At 49.6% G+C, this 25,835-nt stretch overlaps 1 protein-coding gene across 4 annotated transcripts in view; it reads left to right on the top strand.

Moving 5' to 3' along the window:
• The window catches only part of MARK1 (microtubule affinity regulating kinase 1), a 947,566-nt gene that overhangs the window by 594,431 nt on the left and 327,300 nt on the right, over window positions 1-25,835 (top strand). For all 4 annotated transcript variants that reach the window (XM_069608596.1, XM_069608592.1, XM_069608593.1 and 1 more), the window contains exon 6: window positions 14,764-14,834. In XM_069608596.1, coding sequence (XP_069464697.1) covers window positions 14,764-14,834 — 71 coding nt within the window. The remainder of the gene's footprint in view (window positions 1-14,763; window positions 14,835-25,835) is intronic.

Genomic DNA, 25,835 nt, shown 5'->3' on the forward strand with positions numbered 1-25,835 from the left:
GCTTCCCTCTGATACCACTCATCGCGAGAGTGCTACGCAGACTGAAAGAACAGGCCTGCTCGATGATCTTAAGGTGCTCCACCATGACCCAGCGAGCATGTCACTGCATGCATGGTTCCCGAGCAGCGAAAGTTAACCGATCTGAATCTTCCTGCAGAATGCCAGGACGCAATCAAGGCCTCTAGGGCCCCTTCTACACGAAAACCTACATTCGGAAATTGACTCGTTTTACCAAGTGGTGCGAAACATCTTCATTGAACCCGCTCTCTGTTTACATCGAACAAATACTACCGTACCTGTTGCACCTAGCGAAAGCAGGGCTTTCCCTTTCATCCATCAAGATGCATTTGTCCACCATATCGGCATACACGACTAACCCAGGTCAACAATCTTTACTCACCAAACCGGCTGTCAAAATATTCTTGAAAGGATTGATGCGTACTTTCCCACCAACTCCTACACCAGTTCCTACATGGAGCCTGAACACAGTCCTAGCAGCGCTCATGGAGCCACCATATGAACCAATTCACAGGTGTGACTTAAAAATGTTATCCTGGAAAGCAGCTTTCTTAGTAGCTATCATGTCAGCTAGGAGAATTAGCGAGCTGCAAGTCCTGTCTTCAGAGCCTCCTTTCGCCTCGTTTCTTAGAGACCGTGTCATAATTACAACGCAGCCGAAATTTGTACCCAAGGTACTGTCAGAAATGACGCTCACCGAACGCATTGTACTTCCTACCTTTTTCATGAATCACTCCTCAGATCCTGAGATCCTTACACTCACTCGATGTTGCAAGGGTCCTAATGTTCTACATCCAGAGAACTAAAGAATTCCGCTCCTTGACTAGACTCATCGCATTTGCTGGCTGAACTAAAGGGCAGCACATTTCAAAGCAAAGTTTGGCGTGTTGGGTTTCCCAATGTATCAGCCACTGCCATCAGTCAAAAGACGATCCACTTGCTAGACTGCCTTCAACTCACTCCACCAGAGGGGGGCAGCTTCGGTTGCTTTTCACGCTGGAGTACCATTGAAAGACATCTGCAGAGCTGCAACCTGGAGCACTCTGCATATGTTAGCCAAACATTACTGCCTGGCAGAAGATGCCAGCAAAGAGTCAGCAGTGGGACAAGCGGTTCTTCGCCATCTTTTTGCGTAAGGTAGGAGCAGCCTTCTCTTCCCACCTTCCCAGGAAATGTAACCTGTTACTTGTTGTATAGTAAGGCGAGTAGAGGGATCTGCAGAATGTATATATGGTATGGGCATGGCCTAACTGCTTGGTATTGTATTCAAGCATCTGAATCTAAGAAAGATCCAATGCTGGAGAAGTTTTAGTTACTTACCTGTAACTATTACTCTTACGTCCTGTCCCCTTACCTCCATACTTATGGGAAATTCTTTTGTCCTGTTGGACGGGATCGGAACACTTTGTAAAAGCATCCAAAATTTTGCAAACATTTTAGTCCTTCCTCTCTTTCTACGCGGGGTCCGGCACGCGGCCGTAGAAATGCCCATCTCGGCTCCGCATCGCCCATCAGTCCTTTTCTCCGATCATTCGGGACTGGACGCACTTGCATCCATGGAAGATCTTCTTCCCATTTTTTCCTCCTCTCTGGCTCTCGCTAGCGATCGTGTGCTAGTCTGTCTGTCGTTCAAACTAGACTTTCCAGATTGTTCATCGTGTCACTGACGCTTCACGAGGGCGGATCCCCATCCTCTTTGTTTAGAGTGTTTGGGTCCGGATCACCGTTGGGACTCCTGTTTTTATTGCGATTCCCTTTCGGTCCGGGCACTTCAATGTCGGTTGGAGCGGTGGGAAGAGTTTTTTCGACATACTACTCGTTCGCATTTTCAATCCTATATCGACAAAAGAAACAACGCTCGGTAAATTCTTTACTTTTCAGAGCCCCCCGACCGGGAGACACCTTTCCGGGCTCTTCCTGGGCTGGGAGGAGCATCAACCGCTCGATCACCGGGGGTTGCCCCGAGGTGCCTTCTGGACCTAATAATTGTACCAGAGTTTTCTCAAAGGGTCTCCGTAAAGGGCCTGTGGATAGCACAGTACGCTCCAAGGCCCCTCCTGTGGTGGCTGCTTGTAGACCCAGTTCTACTGAGTGATGGGGTACCGGAGCTTGCTCTGAGGCCTCTTTTTCGGCTTCCCTCAAAAGTACCTAGGTGCGCCCCGAGGCCTTGGTGTTACCAAACGGATGTTCGAGGCCAGCGCTTGTAAGGCTGTTACCAGACCTGGGTCCGAGGTCCCTCGTACAGAGGCTGAAGTAACCAACATTTCTGAGAGGCCTGACAAGGCCTTATCGGTGAAAGTTGTTTCTCACTGTTCCTGCTCTTGTGGCGACGCCAGAACTGTTGAGGAGGCAAGGAGTGAAAGTTCTTCCTTTACCGGCAGTGCTGAGGTCCTTCCTGTGAAGGCTAGTTTGGCTATTGGTATGTCGCAGAAACATTCCAGGCCTCATAGTGCTGGCTCGGTCGAGGTTCCTTATGTAAAGGCTAAAATTAAGACTCCTGACCCACCGACTGGGACCCCTGTATCACTTGCACGTGTGCTGCAGTTCCCCTCAGGTGATGGCAAAATGGCGGGTGTTCCCGCCACGACCACCGCGGCCATTTTGGGCGCTTCCCCTACAACTACGCCATCGGCCTCAGGTGTAGAAGTTGGTTCTGCGGGTGAACATAAAATTCCTTGTGCGCATCCGTTTCGGCCAGTTTACGCCTGGAACGCTCGGATGCCCCTTCCGCACAATGTCTCTTTGCCTGTGGGTTCGGCACCCTTGATTTTTGTGGACACTGCGGGGGATGGGCCTGTGTGGCAAACCTCCCCTCTGCGTCCCTGGAATTATCCTCCTCATGAGAGGCCTCCTCTGGCAGCTCCAAAACCGTCTGCGGAGGACGCCTTTCTTGGAAAATTTCAGACGTTTATGTTTACCGACCCCATGAGAGAGTATTTCAAGGGTCTTTTTAGGGAGATATGCCCACCTGCGCTGCCCGTGCCTCCATTGTCCCCCGTGGACAAGGCAGTGCCTGACACTGTTCAGCAGGATCCTGACCTGTCGGATGATGGCAGGGCGATCAGGACATCGAAGACCAGCCCATCTCTATTAGAACTTTTCATGACCGGGTACTGGACCTGATGTGCCTATTGGATGTTCCAGTGCCCGAGGCACCCGCTCCGCAGGAGGGTGCGCTTTCGGGGGCATTAACCCTGTCTCCTTCGGAGCATACCGGCCTGTTCTTGCAGATGGACGTTTTGGGCGAGGTCCGTAGGGTCTGGGAAAAGCCACACTCTGGACTTTTCATCAATAAGAAAATTGACACGCGATACAGGCTACATTCTTCGGAAGAGGTGGCCTTATCATCTTGTCCGCCCCCCTCATCCACGGTGGTGGCTGTGGCCACTTTACAGTCCAGGCCTGCAGAATCCTCTTCTACGATGGCTACTAAGGTTCTGGGGAAGGAGGACAAGCTCCTCGACTCTCTTGGGGGGAAGATTTTCGCTAACTTGGCCTTGCAGCTCCGGCAGGCTAATGCAGAACTAGTGTTGGCGGGGGCGAATATGAAGATGTGGAAAGGTCTGTCGGAATTCGAGGAGTTCATTCTGGCTGAGAAGCTGGAAGACTTTAAGGCGAGTTTATCCAATGCCAGGGTCTTGGCCCAGGATCTGCTTGAGGCCGCAGCTCATCACGTCGACACTTCGGCTCGGGGCCTTATGCTGGGAGTTGGTACCTCTCGACAGGTGTGGTTACATGCTGCCACCAAGTTCTCAAAGGAGGTGCAGGACAAGGTGTTGGACCTGCCGTTTGACGGTAAGGAGCTTTTCCATTCCACAACGGATGTGGAGCTCACCAAAACGAAGGACAGCACCCAGACAGCTAAGTCCTTGTCTGTGCTGGTTAAAACTCCTTTTAGGACCCAGAGACCGTTGTCACAAAGTCGGCCCTCCTCTGGTTTCAGGGGCTTTCTAGACCAGAAATCCCGCAGAGTGGATAACCCTTTGGGTAATTCCCGCAAGAGGCTGCAACAGACTCTGATTTTCTCCCGCTCCTCAGCCTCCTCCTCAGGTTCAGGTGGTAACACAACTGAAAAGCCTGCCAAATGAGGGGTCTCCGCGCTCGTACGAGACCCCGGTGGGAGGACGCATTGCATCTCATTGGGAGGCGTTTCAGACCATCACAGAGGACAGATGGGTCCTGTCAGTTGCTCGGGCGGGCTTCCGCTTACCCTTACCCCCTACTCCAGCCTTCAACCCCCCTTTCCAGCAGTTGGGGTTTTCCTCCCTAGAAGCCGAGGTTCAGAAGCTTCTGGACCTCAGAGCTGTGGAACCCGTCCCCTTGGGGAACGAGGGGAGGGCTTCTACTCCCGGCTGTTTATGGTGCCCAAACCCAACCAGGCTGGCTAGCGCACCATCCTAGGCCTTTCCCAGTTCAATCTTTTCCTACCCCAAGAGAAATTCAAGATGATCACGCCCGGCCAGATACAGTCATCCTAGCAGATGGGTGATTGGCTCAGCTTGGTGGACCTTCAGTATGCGTACATGCATATTCTGATCTGGAATCCACACAGGAGATATCTCAGTTTCTTTGTGGGAGAGGAGCACTTCCAGTTTCGAGTGCTTCCTTTTGGCCTCAGCTCAGCGCTGCGTGTCCTCACGTCTGCAGGGTATCCATGTGTATCCGTATTTGGATGATTGGCTTTTATGCAGCCCTTGCCCTTTGAAGGCTACCTACAAACTTCAGTCTCTCCTCCAGCTCCTGTTCCACCTCGGGCTGTCGGTGAACTGGCGGAAATCTTCTATGACGGTCTCTCAGGACTTGATTTTCCTAGGTTTTCGCTGGAACACGATCGACTGCAGTGTACCTGACCAGGGACAGAATGCCGGATCTGTTGGCCACGTGTCAGATGTTTGCGCAGTCGGAGAGCATGTTGGCCTGGTGGTTCCAGAGGCTTCTGGGCCTCATGGCCTTGTGCGTGTTGGCTCTTCCTCTTGCTCGTCTCAAGATGAGGCAGACTCAGATGGCTCTTCGGAGTTCTTGGCTGCAGGCTGTGGATCCGGTCTCCAAGTTGATAACGATTCCGGCTTCCATGAGAGCAGACCTGGAGTGGTGGTCGTCTCTCAGCAATCTGTCGGGGTGGGGGGTGAGTTTTCAGGACCCGGTCCCTATGGTGACGGTCACGACAGACTCCTCCCTGCTAGGGTGGGGTGCGGCGTTGGATCTTATTCAGGTCTCGGATCTCTGGTCGCCTCAGGACAAGCTCCTCCACATAAATCATTTGGAGCTTCTGGCGATCTTCCTAGCGCTCTAGGCGTTCAGACCGATCATTGCCAACAAAGTGGTCCGTATTCGCCCGGACAATGTGGTTTCGATGTATTACATCAACAAGCAGGGGGGCTCCAAGTCTCCCCCTTTTGTGGACCTGTCCATCCAGATTTGGGAATGGGCAATTTGCCATGGTGTCTGGCTACTTGCAGTACACATTCTGGGCCAGCTGAATATCACCGCAGATACCCTCAGCCGGCGGACGATGGTCCGCTACGAGTGGGAACTGAAGGCGGAGGTCCTCTCATTGATTTCCCTGCGCAGTGGCACTCCAGAAGTGGACCTCTTCGCTACAGCGGCAAACGAGAAGCTTCCTCTGTATGCCTCCAGAAACGGGCTGGGAGCCTCCTCTCAAGGGGATGCTCTTGAGATTCCATGGCACAACTTGAAGGCTTGTGCCTTCCCACTTCTGCCTCTGGTTCATCGGACGATTTGCAAACTGAAGAACACAGTGAACTGTTCCCTTCTACTCATAGCCCCGTGGTGGCCGGCCAGGTTTTGGTTCTCAGAACTTCAACACCTGTCGGTGTATCCGCCGATCAGATTACCGGTGACCCCCGATCTTCTTCACCAGGGGGAGCAACAGCTGTGGCACCCCTCCCCACAATCGCTCAGCTTGGCAGCATGGTGCCAGAGTTCAGGTTTTTAGAACATCTTAGCATGTCTGTGGATAACATGCATATTATTCAGGCAGCTAGAAAACCCTCTACTGGGTCCCAGTACAGAAGCAAATGGCTCTGTCATTGGTGTTTAAACAAGCAGCTGGACCCAAGGGCGGCTTCAATTGACACAGTACTGTGCTTTGTATCACACCTAGCAGAGTCGGGAATTCACATTCTGTCATGCAGAACTTATCTTTCGGCGGTTTCCGCCTACCTATCTACGGACCAGTGCTCTTACTCTCTGTCTAATCCAGTGGTTAAGAGACATTTTGCAGGCTTGTCGCGCCTTTATCCTCCGATTCGTAGTCCGCACCCGTCATGGGGTCTAAATGGGGTCCTGTCGGCATTGTGCCATACACCTTTCTGACCAATGGCCACAGTGGACCTCAAGCACCTGTCGTGGAAGGTGTCCTTTTTGGTTGCCGTTACTTCAGCAAGGCGCGTGAGTGAGCTCCAGGCTTTGTCGGTGGAGCATCCCTTCTTGGTTTTTCACAAGGATAAGGTGGTCCTACGGACAAACCCTGCTTTCCTGCCGAAGGTGGTATCTGATTTCCATCTGAACCAGTCAATCTCCCTGCCGGTCTTTTTTCCGAACCCCACTTTAGAGGCGGAAAGGGTTCTGCATTGCCTGGATGTTGGAAGGGCTCTTAAGTGCTATCTGGGCAGAACATCCGAATTTAGGAGCTCTTCGCAACTGTTGGTGACTTTTGGTAATCCACAAGGTAAGCAGGCCTCTAAGGCGACTATCTCCCGATGGATCGCTGCCTGCATCACGGAGTCTTACACCGTTCAAGGACTGAAGCCTCCTAAATGCATTAATGCACACCTGGTGCGGGGCAAGGCAGCCGCAGTTGCCTTTCAAAAATATGTCCTTTGGGAGACCATCGCGAAGGCGGCTACTTGGGCCTCCCCATCGGCTTTTTGTAAGCATTATTGTCTAGACCTGAGCTCTAGATCTGATGCTCAGTTTGGTCAGGCTGTGCTGAAGAACCTTTTTTCAGTAAGGTTTTTTTTCCATCCACCCATAGTTCCTGGAAGGAGTGCTTGGGAAACTCCTATAAGTCTGGAGGAAAGGCGACGGGACGTAGGAGTATAACCAGGTTACTCACCGTAGTGACCACCTTATTCCTAGTCCCCTTTCCTCCATACGCCCCCCCCTCCGTCCCCTCTAATGAGGTTCCTCTGTTATTGCTAAAGGTCTCTGACCTGGCGATAGAAAAGGACTGATGGGCGATGCGTGGGGCGAAGCCAAGATGGGCGGTGCTACGGCCGCGTGCCGTGCCCCGCGTAGATAGAAAGGAAGGACTAAAATATAGCAACATTTTGGATGCTTTTACAAAAGGCTCCCGTCCCGTCCCACAGGACGGAGGAATGTCCCATAAGTATGGAGGAAAGGGAACTATGGACTAGGAGTAAGGTAGTCACTACGGTGAGTAACCTGGTTATTCTCCAGCATTAGTATCTCTCATAGATTCACATGCGCCCGCCTGCCTCCCCTGAGAGGCTGCTCCATCTTCCCGCAGCCATCCTTCCTGTAGTCTTCTACGGCTCAAAATCTGAAGATGGCTGCCGGGGGCAAAGCTTAATCCCTGCCACCTCATTGGTTAGGGCCATAAGGACCAAAGTGCGGTGGAGGGACTACACAAGTGAATGGCTCATAGGCCATAAGGGGCAATCTACATTGTATTTCTATGGAAAATATATATATATATATATATATATATATATATATATATATATATATATATATATATATATATATATATATATATTTCTGAGGCTTGTGGAATCTGCTTAGATCACATGCTGTGCATAGGCCGACATCTAGTGGAAGCTGCGGAGTATTACAGTTTGTTTTTCGAAACTCGAAAATGGGCGTCGACACAGGCGTGCCAGTAATACTATCCCTAGTGTGACGTCCACTGTACCCAAGATCCCTCACGCGTCTAGGATCCTCAGATTGTTTTTTTCCGCCATACTGGTCGGAAGCATTTGCGGAGTCCCCTGGCCTTAGCCATACTTTTGCTAATAATCAAATTTATAATTCTTATTGACATCCTTCCCCAACCCAACGTCGACCCTCGACACTCGACGACGGCTGGAGAAGACATCGACCGTCGGCTGCTGCACGACGGATCGGGGCCTCGGAAGGCCGCTGGCCTCGGCCCGGGCCTAGTAGGCCGCTGGCCTCGGCCCTGCAAGTAGGGAGAGTGGGGGGTGGTACATACTCTTCACTCTTGATATATAGGTACACCTTATATATTTCCTACACTTACCAGCCCGCTGCCTCAAGGTGCGTATGGAGGGTACCCCTTTCCAATTCTGCCCCAAGTGCAACCGCAAATACCCTTGGGTCGACAGGCACGCCACGTGCAATCTCTGCTTGCCGAGGGACCACCCCGAAGCGAACTGCAGAGCGTGTAGTAGGTTTAAACCTAAGACACTTAAGGACCGTTCGACAAAGCGTTGGGCCCACCACGCCAGGCAGGCGGCCATGGCAGCGGAGGGCGCCTTCAGCGATGGCAGCGACGCCGTACTTTCGGACGGCGAGGGCATTACGGCGTCGAAAGACAGCCGAGCGCAGGTCCCCGACCTCGGAAGGTCGTCCGGCAGGGCGGCTATGGGGAAGACCCCCGGCGACGCAAGCGCTACACACCCTACACACACTAAACACACTAAGTCCAACCGAACCTCGACAACGTCGACTTCTCGGAAAGAGGCACAGATAGAACGGTCCGACTCGGTGTCCTCTGGGCGCTCTCGATCGAGATCGCCTCATGACGCAAGGCAATCATCCACTCTTGCCAAGAGTGCCTCGCTCCCTAGACTAACGGAAGTTCGATCGTCGGAGGACGAAGACGACTTCCACCCCCAGGCCGCGCTCCAAGAGACGGAGCCCGCAGTTAACACCAGAGAGGCCCCACGCTCGAAAGACACAGATACGCCATCCTTTCCCCCAAAGCACACAGACAAATACAAGTCTACTGCAACATCCAGCAAGGGTACCCTTGATAAGTCCCCAAAATTGCCTACTAAAGTCATCCCCTGTTCCAAAGAATGGTCCAGTGAAGACATAGACAGGGTCATGTCAAGGATGTCTTCCTTGGCAGATTTTTACGACAAGAATCCAGAGCATTTCCTCTCGTATGACCCTCAGGGGGCCACACCCTCAGGTTCCACTGATCCTATCCCCCTAAGTAAAAAGGCCCGGTTTGAAAGACCTGAACCCTTTGAGGTGCAGCCTTACTCTACTCCATACTCTACTCCACACCCCAGGTACCAAGGAGAGCCTTTCCCTGAGGGGGACCAGGAGTTTGTAATGATGGAGGAACAAACCGGGGCGAATACTATGCGGATGATGAGGACCAGGAGGAGGGAGAAGATGAGCAGGAAATTTACAGAGTAGATTCCCCGGTAGAGAACGAAGCCCCAATTACCGACTCGCCAGTCGATAACCAACCCCTCCTTAATGAGGTTCTCGCTCGCGCGGCAGAACATTTTCACATCGACACCCACGGTGTACAGGAGGAAAGGGACTTCGCAGAAGAGTTGGTGGGAGAGAGGAGGCCGGTCACTCAGACCATCCCTATCCTTAAATCCATCCAACGAAGAATAGATCCATCCCTGGTGAACCCAAACCTCACCAGAGCAGTCAACCCCAGGGTGGAAAAATTTTCCGGGCAGCCCAGTCTGACCCTCTCTATATAAGAGGACATCTTAAACCAGACTCCCTAGTTGTTACCAACACTCGGAAAAGGGCTGGAACACCCTTATCTTCGTCAGAAGCTCCTCCCGACAAGGAGAGCAAAAAACTTTACGGGTTTGGCAGGAAGGTAGCCTCAACGTCCGCCTACCAAGCAAGGATTGCTAACTCCACCACCCTGTTGGCCAGCTACAACTGCCATCAATGGGAAGAGGTCGCGGCACTCATAGCCTCTGCTCCTGAACCGTTAAAAGGCCAATTGGCTCGGATCTCAGCAGAAGGGAGAGCCGTGTCTGGTTGCATATTAAAAGCAACTTTCGACGCCGCAGACAACGCAGGGAGATTGATAGCAGAAGGTACTGTTATCAAAAGACATGCGTGGTTACGGCAGTCGGGGTTCAAAACAGAAACTCAGGCTTCATTAATAGATAAGCCGGTGGAACCAGATCTATTGTTTGGGAAAGCGGTCGAAGACGCACTAAAAAACGCCAAGGAAGAATACGAAACACTGAAATCCCTTGGCCAACTAACCAACAAACCCCCTAACCAGAGGGGGAACAGTAATTTTCGTCGCCCACGCGGCCAAAATTCACAAAGAGGCAACTATGCCCAGGGACAGGGTACACAGTGGAAAAACAGCCAGCAGCAGTCTACCCAAAGTTACGGCAGGGGTAACAAAAGAGGTCGTGGGAGAGGCAGAGGCAGCCCCAACAAGGGAGGTGGCACGCCTCCACCAAAGCAGTGACGCTCAGTTCAGGGTCCCTTCTCACGCAACCCCAGTAGGGGGACGCATTTCCAACTTCACCCAGGTTTGGGAAGGGATCACCTCAGACAGATGGGTGCTGTCAACAGTGTCCACAGGATATTGTATAGAATTACTGCAGCGTCCCCGGAACCATCCTCCACGACAAAGAGTACACTCCTTAGAACATCAGAAGATCCTTCTCGAGGAGATCGCCATTCTGCTAGAAAAGGACGCGATAGAACTCGTCCCAGGACACCAGGTAAACAAGGGTATCTATTCAACTTACTTCCTTGTGCCAAAGAAAGATTTGACAATGCGCCCAGTATTGGATTTACGGCCTGCCAACAAGTATGTCAAGCCCCAAAAATTCCATATGACCACGCTACAAGAGGTAATCCCCCTCCTAAAAAAGGGGGATTACATGGCACCCTTGGATATGAAAGATGCTTATTTTCATATTTCCATGCTCCCGGCGCACAGAAAGTACTTGCGCTTCAAGGTGGACAGTCGCCACTACCAATTCAAGGTACTGCCCTTCGGGATAACTTCAGCACCAAGGGTATTCACCAAGGTACTGGCGGTGGCAGCTGCACACCTACGCAGGGAGGCAATCTCAGTGTACCCTTATCTGGACGACTGGCTCATAACGGGGGAAACCCCAGGGATTTGCAGGACAAACATTCAAAGGACTATCGACCTCCTCCACGAATTAGGCTTCTCAATCAACGAGAAGAAGTCAAGCCTGGTGCCAAGCACCTCAAAACAGTTCCTAGGAGCAATCCTAGATACTCAGAAAGGGTTGACCTTCCCTTCGGAAGAAAGAATTCGGAATATACTACTGCAAATTCCACATTATCAGTCCGGTCAACAAATAACGGTACGCAAAGCAATGCGGTTACTGGGCATGATGGCGTCATGCATTTACCTGGTCCCTCACGCGCGACTGCGCATGCGTCCCATGCAGGAATGGTTGGCGAAACAGTGGTCTCAGGCAAGTGGTCAGTGGGACGATCTAGTGGTCGTTTCGCCAACACTTGTACAGAGCCTACACTGGTGGACAAGAGAAAATCTCGCAAGGGGAAAAACCTTTTACGATCCCGAAGTACAAGCAGTGGTGACTACATATGCATGCCTGACTGGGTGGGGAGCTCACCATCTCCACCACACAGCTCAGGGTCTCTGGTCTCACTCAGTAGCCAAGAACCACATAAACCTGCTAGAGCTTCTGGCAGTATTCAGAGCGCTTCGGGCGTTCGAGCCCCATCTACTAAACTTGTCGGTGCAGATCCTGACGGACAGCACGACAGCCATGTTCTATCTGAACAAGCAAGGAGGGACTCGTTCGCCAAATCTGTCCAAGCTTGCCCAGAAAATCTGGATATGGGCACTCAAACGGAACATCTTCCTGTCATCGCAACATGTTCCAGGGGAGCTCAATTCCCTAGCGGATGCTCTAAGCAGAGACTCCCTCCCAGAAGAACACGAATGGGTCCTTCACAGAAAGATCGTAGAAGATCTCTTCTCTCAGTGGGGTTTCCCCACTATAGACTTATTCGCCACAAGCGAAAACAAACAATGCCCAGGATTTGCATCCAGGTTCCCCCAGCCAGACTCCCAAGGGAACGCCCTGTGGATGAACTGGTCAGGGATGTTTGCGTACGCTTTTCCACCAACTCCTCTCATCAGGAAAGTGGTGTACAAGATGAACAAGGAATCGATGACGCTCATCCTAGTTGCTCCCATGTGGGCGAGACAACCATGGTTTCCACACCTACGCAGGATGGCGGTGTGCGAGCCCATCAAACTTCCAGCCTGGTACAACCTACTGTCCCAGCAACAAGGTCAGACAGTGCACCAGCAACCCAACTCAATGAACCTGGCAGCATGGCTCCTGAGGTCATAGAGTTTGGACATCTCAATTTACCACAGAGGTGTATGGATATCCTAAAAGAATCCAGGAAACCAAACACAAGGCACTGTTACTTTGACAAGTGGAAGAGATTCATTATTTGGTGCCAGAATAAACAAATCAACCCTGTTAATTGCACTCCTTCCAACATTGTGACATACATGCTCCACCTGCTGGATGCAGGATTGGTTTTTAACTCTCTGAAAGTACACCTGGCAGCCCTCTCGGCTTACACCACATCCCATAACAGGGTGTCGTAGTGGAAAGTACCAGTAGTTAAAGCCTTCATGGAAGGAGTAAAGAGACTTCACCCTCCTATTTTCGAACCCACCGCCAGGATGGGACCTTAATGTGGTGCTAGCTAAGCTCATGGGCCCCCCTTTCGAACCCATGCATAAAAGTAGTCTCAAACACCTGACGTATAAAACGGCCTTCTTAGTAGCCATTACCTCTATAAGAAGGGTCAGTGAAATTCAGGCTCTGTCAGTGCAGGATCCTTTCTTTACTATCCATAAAGACAAACTGGTTTTACGCACACACCCTAGGTTCTCACCTAAATTTATATCAAAGTTCCATGTAAACCAGTCCATCGAGCTTCCGGCTTTCTTCCAGAACCCGCAAAGCTCGGCTGAGGTGAAACTACACACCCTAGATGTGCGTAGGGCGGTCCTCTACTATGTAAATAAAACCAGACCGCTAAGGAAAACAGATCAACTGTTTGTCTCCGTAGCTACAGGCAGAGAGGGAGATCGCGTCTCTAAAGGCGCTATCTCGAAGTGGATAATCAACTGTATACAGCTGTGTTACTCTCTTTCTGAGAAAACTCTGCCTTTTACGCCAAGAGCCCACTCTACTAGAGGCATTGGGGCCACTCTGGCTTTCATTGCAAATGTTCCCCTTGACACCATTTGCAAAGCAGCTACTTGGAGCTCCATTCACACTTTTACTCAGCATTACTGCATTGACACTCATTCCAAGACAGATACACAAGTGGGACAAGCGGTTCTAAGACACCTGTTTGCTCATGACCCTTCTCACATCCCACCTCCTTCTTCTGGTACTGCTCGCTAATCTATGCACAGCATGTGATCTAAGCAGATTCCACAAGCCTCAGAAGGGATACATTACTCACCGTAATCGTATTTCTGATGCTTGTATCTGCTTAGATTCACATGCGACCCACCCTTCCTCCCCTCCGAGAGAAGGCGCATGATTGCTTGTAGTCTTACCTTTCTGTCTATCTGCTTGGATTATCTGTACTCACGCTACTCCTCATGCTTCCTCATGTCAGAAAAAATACAATCTGAGGATCCTAGACGCGTGAGGGATCTTGGGTACAGTGGACGTCACACTAGGGATAGTATTACTGGCACGCCTGTGTCGACGCCCATTTTCGAGTTTCGAAAAACAAACTGTAATACTCCGCAGCTTCCACTAGATGTCGGCCTATGCACAGCATCTGAATCTAAGCAGATACAAGCATCAGAAATACGATTACGGTGAGTAATGTATCATATATATAAATATATATATATATTTTTTTAATTTTAATAATTATTTAAATCACTGAGGATTCCCAGTCTGACAACAGGGAATATGCAAGCATGTGAATCTGTGAAAGATACCAATGCTGGAGAAATACAGTTACAGGTAAGTTAATACTTTAAGACAGTCAAGTGGGCAGGACCAGGTTTGCGCAGGGGGAGGGAGAATAGTGGAGGAGGGGGTGTCACCATCCGTCACAGTCCTCTCTGGGCATTCATTCCGCAGTTCTTATTGTCCACTAGTAGGCAGGTCTATTGCTGGGTGGCTCAGGAGCCTTGGATATGTATTATGGAGTCCTACTGAGTGGATAAAAACCAGTAAGGGATTTCAATGATTTATGGACTTGGCTCCATTTTAATGTTTTGTAGTCTTTGTAGGATAGATTTGTCTAGGGGTCAAGTCCTAAAAAAGAAAGTGGAGGGACTCATTAACATACCAATGGAAATTGGCGTAACCAGAAATTAGCACATCAAGGTGCCCTCTGAAAAAAGTGTGGGGACTCATTCCACCTGCGTGTTCCATTTGCAAGGGTTCTTTTTTTACCTCAATGGATTTCGACATCCCACATACATACGCAATCCCTTTTGTATGGTACATAATGAAACCTGTCACAGTAAAAATAATCATCATGTCATTGTACAAATGTTCACGTGATTTAAAAAATATCTCTTTTTTTGTCCATATTTTAAAAGTACCTTTTGTCCAGGTCATCCCTTCCAAATGTGTGTGTTGAGTGTTGAGTTAATGCAGTGTTGCGATTTCGTCTCCAATGTATGTGCCTGACTTACCACGTGAGGAATCATTTTTTTTTGTTGTTGCTATATTTGCGTTATGCTTGACAACCCTAATTAGATGGGTCTTGTGTTCAATGCAGGAGAAGTGTTTGACTACTTAGTTGCACACGGAAGAATGAAGGAGAAAGAAGCCCGAGCGAAATTCAGGCAGGTAGGAGAAAATAAGTCTTTTTTGTGCCCTTGTGCAGCTGTTCATGTAATACACATTTGTGGTTTCTCCAGCCTTTTTTGAAGGCTTGCTTTTAGTGGATGCAAAAATGCCTCATTGTACATGCAAATGTTGATGGCCTTACTATAGAGTGGGAGTACTCCCAGAAGAGTTTACCTGATTGAAGCATTTAGTTGCAAAAGCGGTGCATGCAATATGGTAAATACCCAGAAGAGTTGCCAGAGGGTGGCCATGCTGTGTATGACGTGAACGAGGCCAATGGTGTTTGGTAAGAAGACTCTTGGAAGATGGGTTTCAGATGTTACCGCCTTATAGACCTTCTCCTCGGGCCGTTGCTTGGGAAAAGTTCATTATACCAAGCGATAATGACCTCTCCCGAGGTCTGTACATCTATTAACACATAGTACTAGTAGCAATAAAACGTCTTAGTTTAAAAATGAGTAAATACACAAAATGTGGTAATGTATGTGGTTTCATTTAGGTTGTTCCATAAGGTAAGCATTTTAATTGTGAACTTGGTTAAAGTGAACTTTTTTGTTGCAAAAACGGAAGCATTTATCCAGTTTAGCGTTTACGTTGTCTTGTTAAGACATCTTGCTGTGATACTCCTTTGCTGTTTATTGAATGCAAAGAAGTGTTTTTAGTCGTGTTCCTCTCTGCTTACTAGCACCGGGGAAGTTCATAATGCTGTCAATAACAGTAGTTGTTGACTGCAATCTGAATATTCTGAGAGGCGGTCAATAATGACTTAAGTTGCCTGGATAAGGGAAAACTACTGCGTTGGCAGAGATTTATTTTATCGCCATCCACCCAGTAAATGCAAATTCATCTTTCTCCATCCATCCGGGCTGTAATATGGGCTCCTCCTTGTAATGTTCTGGTTGGCTGTTTCATATATGTATAGTGTTGCATTCCCAGCCCCCCCATACACTGGCGTAAAGGGGGCCCCGCATTTTGCTTCTTTGAGAAGCTGTGGCGGTGGGTGGGGGTTCCTCAGCAGGGATTGCAGAGGGGCCCCCCACATTGTGTGTTACGCCACTGCTCCCATATCAGCAGGTGTCCACTATTGCCCGAACATCAACTTGTCTTATTTTAAAAGAGCCTTTTCGCCACTATTTCTGTAATCTACCTTTTGCTTGAACACAATTACCCATGGCAGGAGCAGAATGCGCTTCCTCGGGGCGCTTTCCGATACAAATACGATCAGCACTGTCTGGCAGCACTCTGCTCTGTCAGGGTCGTTCCTGGGGCAGTAGCCGTGATGATGATTGTTACCGCCTGCAGTATATTTCTGCTCTTTATACAGTCCGGGCCATGTTGGTCCATATCAGTCAATGTAGTGTATTTTCTGATCAATGAAACGAAGCGTGTTCAAGTTTAAGCAGTGTTCTTTGTGTAAAGAAAATTACACGTTTTTGTTATATTTCTTTAGCTCCAGTACCATGTCTGTTTGGACCACCCTTCGTATATTATTTAATTTTAATTAATGTTGACCAATGCAGAGTTTGTGAAAGCAAGTATTTTGACAGGCTGACGGTAGTGGTGGCTAGTAACATTTTTCACATTTTGCAGTCGTTTCTGTAGCCTAATATAGGAAATAGTTCACTAGCTGCCAGGCCACAAGTGCACAGGGGCATTTTCTAACAACCACTGTAAAATAGTTCATGAAGTCTGTACCCACAATATAAGGGAGCATTGCCACTTCAAAGCACATTTTCATGATGCCTTTGCCCACAATATAAATGCCAGTGTTACACTGTATTACATGTTTATGCTCGCAGTGTCCGATATATGCCTTCATCCCACTATAGCAACACATTTTCATGCTGGATGTGCCCCATATATGCCAGAATTGTCAATGTGAAACATTTTAATGCTGGCTGCACCTAATATATGCCAAAATTGCAACTATAAAGCATGTTCATGTTGGCTTCCACAATATATGCTAGTATTGCCAGTGCAAAACATTTGCATGTTGGCTATGCCAAGATATGCTAGTATTGTCACTGTAAGAATATATTTCAACACTGGATGTGATCATTATATACCAGCATTGTCACTGCAAGAAGACACTTTAATACTGGCTGTACACAGTATTTCCTTTTAAGCATGTTATACCATCAGTCCCATATTTATGGCTGCATTACCACTTAGACCTTGTTTTCTTGGCTGGTTGTCGACAGGGGAGACTGTAATGGGGGCCACTCTTTCTACTGAGGAGTCTACCCTGTAGGGGTCTTCCTCCTCATCTTGATCCTCATCATCCCCATAGTAGCCTGTCCCAGTTTGTTCCTCCACCATGCCCAAATCTGGATCCTCAACAAAGGATGTCTCTCTCTGGTAATGAGAGTAGGGCTAGGCGTAGGAGGGGTCTGAAGACCCTGTTGGGGTCTCAAAGTGGGACCTTGCACTTGGAGGTATAGGATCCTTAGAGCCAGAGGGTGCTGACCCGTAGGGAGTATAAGCAAGAAAGTGTTCTGGGTTTTTTGCATAAAAATCTGCCAAAGATGACATTCTTGACATTACCCTTTCGAAGGAATTGTGTCCTCCGACGTATTCCTCATCTTAGATATCTCGTTCCAGCTCTGCTGGCCTCGGAAAAATGTTTTCTCTAGAGGGCGCTGCGCATCGACGTCCTCCGAGTCGATGTCCCTCGACAGCCGCCGTATCGACGTCATCCTGCCTATAAAGGCCGCGCGCAGCGTCCGTTGCTCAGTTCCGTTTTTGTGCGCTTACTCAGTGCCTCAGAATACCGTTGCTCAGTTTTTGTCAGGTTAAATCTATTTACCTCGAGTTATTCGATCCGTACTCGATGGCTTCTTCGTCGGAACCGACAACTCCTCGATCCGGCTTAAAAAAATGCCGAGATTGTGGGAAAAAGATGTCGCTGACTGACCTCACAGAGTTCGTCTGTGGTGTTTGGGAGCTGAACACCATTGTTCGGAGTGCGAGGACTGTATGTCCATGACAGCTGAGGCCCTAAAGGAGCGTAGGGGGAAGCTGGAGAAAGGTAAGACTTTTAAAGCTTCTTCTTCGTCGACGAAGTCGAGACATTCGTCTCCTCGTCACCATTTGCGTTCCAGGTCTCGGAGTGGGTCCCATCACTCCTCAAGATCGAAGCACTCGAAGAGGAGACGTCAAAGATCCCCTTCTCCGTCTTCCTCTTCCTCTGTTTCACCAAAAAGAATCCCTTGCCCCACGAAACAATTCCGCAAAAATATGATGAGCGTCTTCGAGAAAGCGGCCTCGACCCCCTCGAAGACTGCCGAGAGCGATGCTCTGGTCGAAAGACCCGAAGGTCAAAAACGCCGCGAGTCGCAGTACCCGGCGAAGGAAACCTCTCGAGCGCGTCTCGAACCCTCGAGTAGGACTATGACCTCCAAACCTTCCTCGAAGGGACCTTCGACACACGGGTCTGTCGACTCGACGCCAGCTTCGACACCGGCGTCGACGCCAAGAAAAGTCACGGTCACGACACACCCAGTGACTATCCCCAGGTCCTCGATGACGATGGCTTCGAGATTGTCGAGTAGAATCCCAATTCTGTCGAGGTCATCGAGGCCTCCGCCTTTGTTTTCGACGCCACGCTCGAAGCCGTCGAACACATCGACGTTTTCGAGGCCGATTATGACAAGTTCGGCACCCTCTGCCTTGGAAATGGGATTTACACCCTTTATGAGTTCAGAACAATTGAGAACTATGTCCTCAATTATGGAAGAGGGTGAATTGTCTTAACAGGAACACACATTTGAGTTGCAGGGACCTGTAACCCCAATTAGAGAGGAATTTTCCTCTGAAGAACGCAGGTTAAAGGATCTTCATGATTCCTTACATGAGGCAAGTGGGTTAGACACTTCCCCTGAGGTGGAGTTTGCTAGGCCAGACCCGGGGGAGCATGCTGAAACCCCCTATAGAGCCTTAATGGCCAGGATCACAGAGTTTATGGGGTGGTCTGCACCTTCACAATCTTTCCAACAAGATGACCTCACGGACATTCTTGACAAAGGCCCACAGGAGGATCCTGTGGTGCCTTTTCATAAAGCTCTTCAGAGGAAGATTATGACGAACTGGGAAACCCCAGATGTCGTCCCGGCAGTAAATAAAAAACTGTCTACAAAATATAGGGTATCCTCTACAGACCCAGAGTTTTTGTCAAAACACCCATCCCCAGAAAGTCTGGTGGTACAGGCAGCATCTTCTACCGATGTCAAGACGGCTTATCCTACCGTCCCACAGGACAGGGACGATAAGAAATATGATGCTACGGCAAAGAAAGTTTTTTCGGCATGTAGCATGGCGTTAAAATCTGTTAATGCTACTTGCACCCTTGTTAGATTCAGCCATACACTTTGGGAGCAACTGACTGCATCCCGGAGGGAGAAGAAAGGGAGGCGTTCCTGAATATCATACAGGACGGTAAAGACGCTATGTGTAAATCCCTCCAGACGGTTATTGATTCGGCTGACAGTATCAGCAGAGCAATGGCGGCAAGTACAACAACCAGGAGATTCGCTTGGTTGAGAAAGTCTGGTTTTGCCCCTGATGTGCAAGCCAGGCTCTTGAACATGCCATTCGATGGCTCTTCTTTGTTCGGGAAAAAGGCGGATGACAGTTTAGAGAAACTGCAAACTTCAAAAGCAGCAGCAAAATCCCTAGGCGCTGCAATCCGTCAGACACCTTTTCGTCCCACAGGAACCTCTGCGAGGGGCAAGTCCTTTAGCTTCTACTCCACATTCGGAAGAGGTAGAGGACGTCCGGCTCAAAGGGGACAAAGAAGAACTACCCGAGGTGGACGGGGTACATATTCAAAAGCCGCAGCAACAGCAGGTGCCTCTTTACCATCGGCATCCGCATCAGCCGCCCCAAAACCACTCTGAGGACTTCCCTCACAGGACACCTGTAGGAGGCAGGTTGACTCAACATCTGGCGGAATGGCAGGCTATCACGTCAGATGCTTGGGCATTGGAAACAGTTGCCCAAGGTTACTGCCTGCCTCTCCTACGCATACCTCAGAGTCATCCACCGGGGATCAGCTCTCAGAAAGCTCCAGATCCGCTCCTCTTGCAGGAAATTTTCGACCTGCTAGAGAAAGGTGCCATAGAACCGGTACCTGTAGCGGAGAGGAACAAGGGCTGGTACTCCCCTTATTTTCTCATTCCAAAGAAAGACGGAGGACTGAGACCCATCTTGGACTAGCGAGAATTGAACAAATTCCTCAGGAAAGACAAATTCAAGATGGTAACTCTTTCTCAGATCCTCCAGGCCCTTCAGTTCCAGGACTGGTTGGTATCTCTGGACCTTCAGGATGCTTATTTCCATGTGCCTATCCATCTCAAACACAGGAAATACCTGAGGTTCGCAATTGGCAACTCTCACTATCAATTTCGAGTGCTGCCATTTGGGCTGACCTCCGCCCCGAGGGTCTTCACCAAGTTAATGTCGGTAGTGGTGGCAAGTCTAAGGAGGGAAGGGATTCACGTCTACCCCTACCTGGACGATTGGTTGATCAGGGCTGTCTCTTCGGAACAAGCTCAGATCCAGCTAAATCACGTGTGCCACTCCCTTCACAAACTGGGCTTCTCCCTCAATTTAAAGAAGTCACAAATGATACCATCACAGAGACTCCAGTTCATAGGAGCGATCCTGGACACTTCCCTGGGAAAAGCCTAGCCACCAGAGGTGAGGGCTCAAGATATTCTACAGATGGTTACCAAGTTCCAAGATGCCCAACGTCTCCCAGCCTTCGACTTTTTGAGGTTGCTAGGCCTCATGGCACCCTGCATTTTCCTAGTGCCAGAGGCTCGCCTGAGAATGAGATCCCTCCAGTGGGCACTGAGGACTCAGTGGTCACAATTTTCAGGGAGGATGACAGATCTTCTTCAGGTTCCCGAAAGGGTGGCTCGAGACCTTCAGTGGTGGGCCTGTCAGGAGAAAATTCTGAAAGGAGAACAGTTTTGGCAACCCTGGCCGGAGATAACAGTAGTCACGGATGCCTCACTCACGGGGTGGGGAGCCCACGCCAACGACTTGACCATCAGCGGTCGTTGTTCTCCATCGGAGTTCAGACTACATATCAACCTGTTAGAGCTGAGAGCCATCAGACTTGCGCTGAAGGCGTTCCTGCCAGCTGTACAAGGGAAAAACGTCCTGATAATGACGGACAACACAGTGGCCATGCATTACCACAACAAAAGAGGAGGCGTAGGATCACTACCCCTGTGCAGAGAGGCGATGCAGCTCTGGTTTTGGGCAATCCAAGAAGGAATCTCTCTATCGGCAGTTCACCTAGCCGGAGAGAAGAACTTTACAGCGGACGCTCTGAGCAGGCAGAGCACAGTCTCCCACGAGTGGGAACTAGCTCAGGAAGTCCTTCAATAGATCTTCGCCCTTTGGGGAACCCCTCAGGTGGATCTGTTCACCACCAGCGTCAACAGGAAATGCGATCTGTTCTGCTCAAGGGAATTTCCCCCAAGAGGAGCTCTGGGAGACGCGTTCATAGCGGACTGGGAGTTTCCGCTTCTGTACGCGTTCCCACCGGTCCCTGTCATTCTTCAAATGATCAGGAGGTTGAGAAGATTCCGGAGAACCATGATCCTAATTGCCCCGGATTGGGCCAGGAGAACGTGGTACCTGGACCTTCTAGACTTGTCCATCTGCCCTCCAATTCGACTTCCACTCAGAGAGAACCTACTCTCACAGAAGGGAGGTCAGGTTCCCCATCCAGACATCAAAACCCTCAACCTTCAAGCGTGGCTTCTGAAAGGTTGAGGTACAAGGATTGGGACCTCCCTGATGATGTTATGGAGGTGTTGCTTTCGGCAAGGAGGCCAGCAACAAAGTCTTTATACCGCTGCCGTTGGAACAGATTTTGCAGCTGGTGTAGAGAACAGAATATCGACCCTTTTTCATGTGGTACACCAATGGTTTTGTCCTTCCTTCCTTCTATATTTGGCGAATTCAGGCCTTCAAGTTGGCACCATTAAGGGCTATCTCGCAGTGCTATCCATCTTTAAGCGCACTGCGGAAGAACCATCCTTTTTCAAGTTACCCTTGGTAATACAGTTTCTAAAGGGGTTAACCAATGTTTATCCCCCAAGACCATTCCAAGTTCCCCTATGGGATTTAAACTTGGTACTAACTTTCCTGATGGGCACACCTTTCGAACCACTCCATTCTTGTTCGCTAAGATTCCTTACCCTTAAAACTGTTTTATTAATAGCACTTACATCTGCTAGAAGGGTGAGCGAATTACAAGCTCTTTCTTGTAAACCCCCTCACACAATATTTCACAAAGACAAAGTTGTCCTGCAAGTGAAGCCTAATTTCCTCCCAAAGGTGGTTTCTGAATTCCATATCACTCAGAAGATTACCCTACCATCTTTCTATCCTCCTCCTCATCCGGGGAAAGAGGAAGAGAGGTTACACAGAAGGGCCTAGAAGGGCTTTAAGTTTTTACATCAGTAGACTAGCCAGGATAAGACAGGCAGACCAGCTGTTTGTAGGTTACACAGGTCACAAGCTGGGGTTACCAATAACTAAGCAGACCATTTCCAGATGGATCATTCTAGCCATCCTGGAATGTTATAAACTGGCAGGGAAAGAGCCCCCTCAAAACCTTAGGGCTCATTCGACCAGAGGTATTGCAGCTTCATCGGCCCTCAAAAGAGGCGTGCCGGTTAAAGACATCTGTGCGGCCGCTACATGGTCGTCTGTCCATACCTTTACACGATTTTACAATTTGGATTCCTCCTCCAGTCATACAGTCAAGAGACTAGGTTTGGAAGGGCTGTACTGCATTCTAGTCATCAATAGAAGACAGCGTGAAGTCAGTACTCCCTCCTCCAATAATAGAATACTGCTATGGGAGCCTATCTAAGATGAGGAATACGTCGGAGGACACAATCCCTTCACAAGTTACTTCTTACCTTGTAACGTTACTTCTTACCTTGTAATGTTCCTCCGACGTATTCCTCATCGACCCTCCCATCCATCCCGGCAGTTCTACTTCCCTTGTTGTCACAGCTTACGCTCCTTCAGGGTGATTAGTTTAGTCCAGAAAGTATTATTGTGGGCTACAAAACGGAACTGAGCAATGGACGCTGCGCGCAGCCTTTATAGGCAGGATGACGTTGACGTCGATACGGCGGCTGTCGAGGGACATCGACTCGGAGGACGTCGACGCGCAGCGCCCTCTAGAGAAAACATTTTTCCGAGGCCAGCAGAGCTGGAAGGAGATATCTAAGATGAGGAATACGTCGGAGGAACATCCCGTCGAAAGAACGTTACAAGGTAAGAAGTAACTTGTTCATCTATGTCAACACTGGTCCATTCTCTGGAACTGGGAATGACCCTTTCTGGGAGTTTTCCAAATTTATCCTGACTAGACTTGGTAGCCTGTGCAGGGGTTTTGGTGTTATTAGAAGACGTGGACTTGTCGTTCTGTTTTTGAGGAGTGGAGTGTTCTACCGGCTTGGAAGTGGGTAGAGACTGCTTCCTTTGCTGTTTCCCTCCCTCCCCGTGACTGGAGGAGGGTGTCTAGTGTGTTTTAGGGCCCTCTGAGCTTTTCGACACCTGGCGTCGAGGTTCGGGGGTCTTGACCCTATCCTTCGAGCGTGGAGGTAGGGTTTCGGGATCTGTAGTAATTCGGTCTGCGGGCGCCGACTCTTGGAGTGCGGCCTGAGGGTGGAAGTTGGCTTCGTCTTCCGACGATCGAGCTTCCGTGACCTTAGGGAGCGAGGCACTCTTGGCAATAGTGGATGCTTGCCTGGCGTCGTGTGGCGATCTAGATCGAGAGCGCCCAGAGGACGCCGATTCGGACCGTTCTCTATGTGCCTCTTTCCGAGAACTCGACGTGCGCGTCGAGTCTCGGTTGGACTTTGTGTGTTTTGTGAAGATGTCATGGGAAGCGCTCGTGTCGCCGGGGGTGTTCCCCATAGACGGCCTGCTGGTCGACCTTCCGAGGTTGGGGACTTGCGCTCGGCTGTCTTTCGACGCCATAAAGCCCTCAACGTCCGAAAGTACGGCGTCGCTGAAGGCGCCCTCCGCTGCCATGGCCTCTTGATGCCTGGCGTGGTGGGCCCAACGCTTGATTGAACGGTCCTTAAGTGTCTTAGTCTTAAACCTACTACAGGCTCTGCAATTTGCCTCAGGGTGGTCCCTCGGCAAGCAGAGGTTGCACATGGCGTGCCTGTCGACCCAAGGGTATTTGCGATTGCACTTGGGGCAGAATTGGAAAGGGGTACCCTCCATACGCACCTTGTGGCAGTGGACTGGTAAGTGTAGGAATATATAAGTGTGTCAATATATTACAAGAGTGTAGAGTATGACCACCCCCCACTCTCCCTACTTGCAGGGCCTTGGGCAGCGGCCCAGGCCCGTGCCGAGACGGAAGCCTCGAGGCCCAAAGTCGTCGTGCAGTCGAAATCCTCTCCGATCCGGCGTCGAGTGTAGAAATTCGGTATCTCGACGTTGGGGTGGCGAAGGGGTAAAATTATCAATATTTTGCAAAATTATAGCTTAGTGCCAGGAACTCTGCGAAATGCTTCCGACCAGTATGGCGGAAAAAAAACAATCTGAGGGTCCTAGACGCGTGAGGGATCATGGGTACAGGGAACGTCACACTAGGGATAGTATTACTGGCACGCCCTGTGTCGACGCCCATTTTCGAAAAACACACTGTAATACTCCGCAGCTTCCACTAGATGTCGGCCTATGCACAGCATGTGAATCTAAGCAGATACAAGCATCAGAAATACGATTACGGTGAGTAATGTATCCCATGCCAGCGTTTCCATTGATGCACATTCTGATAATGGACCGGCCCACTGCACTTGTCAGCCTGGGGGTGGGGGGAAACAACACACAAACACAGACACAGACACACACACACACAGACAGACACACACACACACACAGACACACACACACACAGACACACACACAGACACACACACACAGACAGACACACAGACAGACACACAGACAGACACACAGACAGACAGACACAGACACACACAGACACACCCCCCCCCCACATATGGGGAGAATTAAACAGCTCACAAATTGAAAAGCAGCAGTGTCGCAGTTGAGAATAATCAGTTTTATCATCTGTGGATCTTTTCTGGGCACACCTATCACCTGTGACTGAATCGGGTAATTTATACTCCATGTCAGTAGGTATTTCCAATTGGAGCGGGAAGCTGTTGGGGGGGGGGCTATAAGATTCAACCAAAATTGGAACCGGTCTGCTTACAAATTAGCTCATTCAACCAGTGGATCATCACCTCGATATGACATAGGAGACTAGGCTATTTTCCAAACAAGGAACCAAGCAAACTGGGAGCAGTTTATAATGAAAAATGTTGTGGGGAGAGGTGATAAAGTCCTCTCAATTTGGGAAGCCAAAGAACACCAACATTTGAGCTAAGCGCCTTTTATCGACATGAGACCCCCAGCCTAGAAAGTCTGTACACCACATGCAAGTAAGTGGCCCTCACCCACAGTTTCTTCAGAAACTATTGCTAGCCCCCTTATAAATTGTTGCAATCCTGAAGGGCAAATGTTGCCTTCTGGCTAAAGGATTAACACCATGCAACTTCTAATGGTTTGAACGATGTGCCTAGGAGTATTCCTATATACAGTGTCATGTATATGGTTCGTCAGTCACTATAAACTGAATTATTGACCATGCCTTTTGCTTTTCCAGGTTGGATATTTAGTCTTTGACATTGAAGAGAGTTAGGCAGATGCATTCTAGCACATTTGGAGCCTGGCCATCTCATCTGCAGAGTCACTTTCTTGGCTTGTCTTTTCACTTTGAGTGCCGTCTGAAGTTCTCACTAGCTGTTGTCCCCTCCAAATGTGTCAATTAGGAGTCCTTTCCAAATTCAAAGATCAGGCAGGGATATCCCCATCTATCGTTAGTGCCTCTTTCCCATAACCAGGTTGTGGGGTGTGTGGCATTCATTCATGCCATTTTGCAGG

The sequence above is a fragment of the Ambystoma mexicanum genome, chromosome 4q, assembly GCF_040938575.1.
Source record: "Ambystoma mexicanum isolate Mex_15411 chromosome 4q, UKY_AmexF1_1, whole genome shotgun sequence".
NCBI lineage: Eukaryota > Metazoa > Chordata > Amphibia > Caudata > Ambystomatidae > Ambystoma > Ambystoma mexicanum.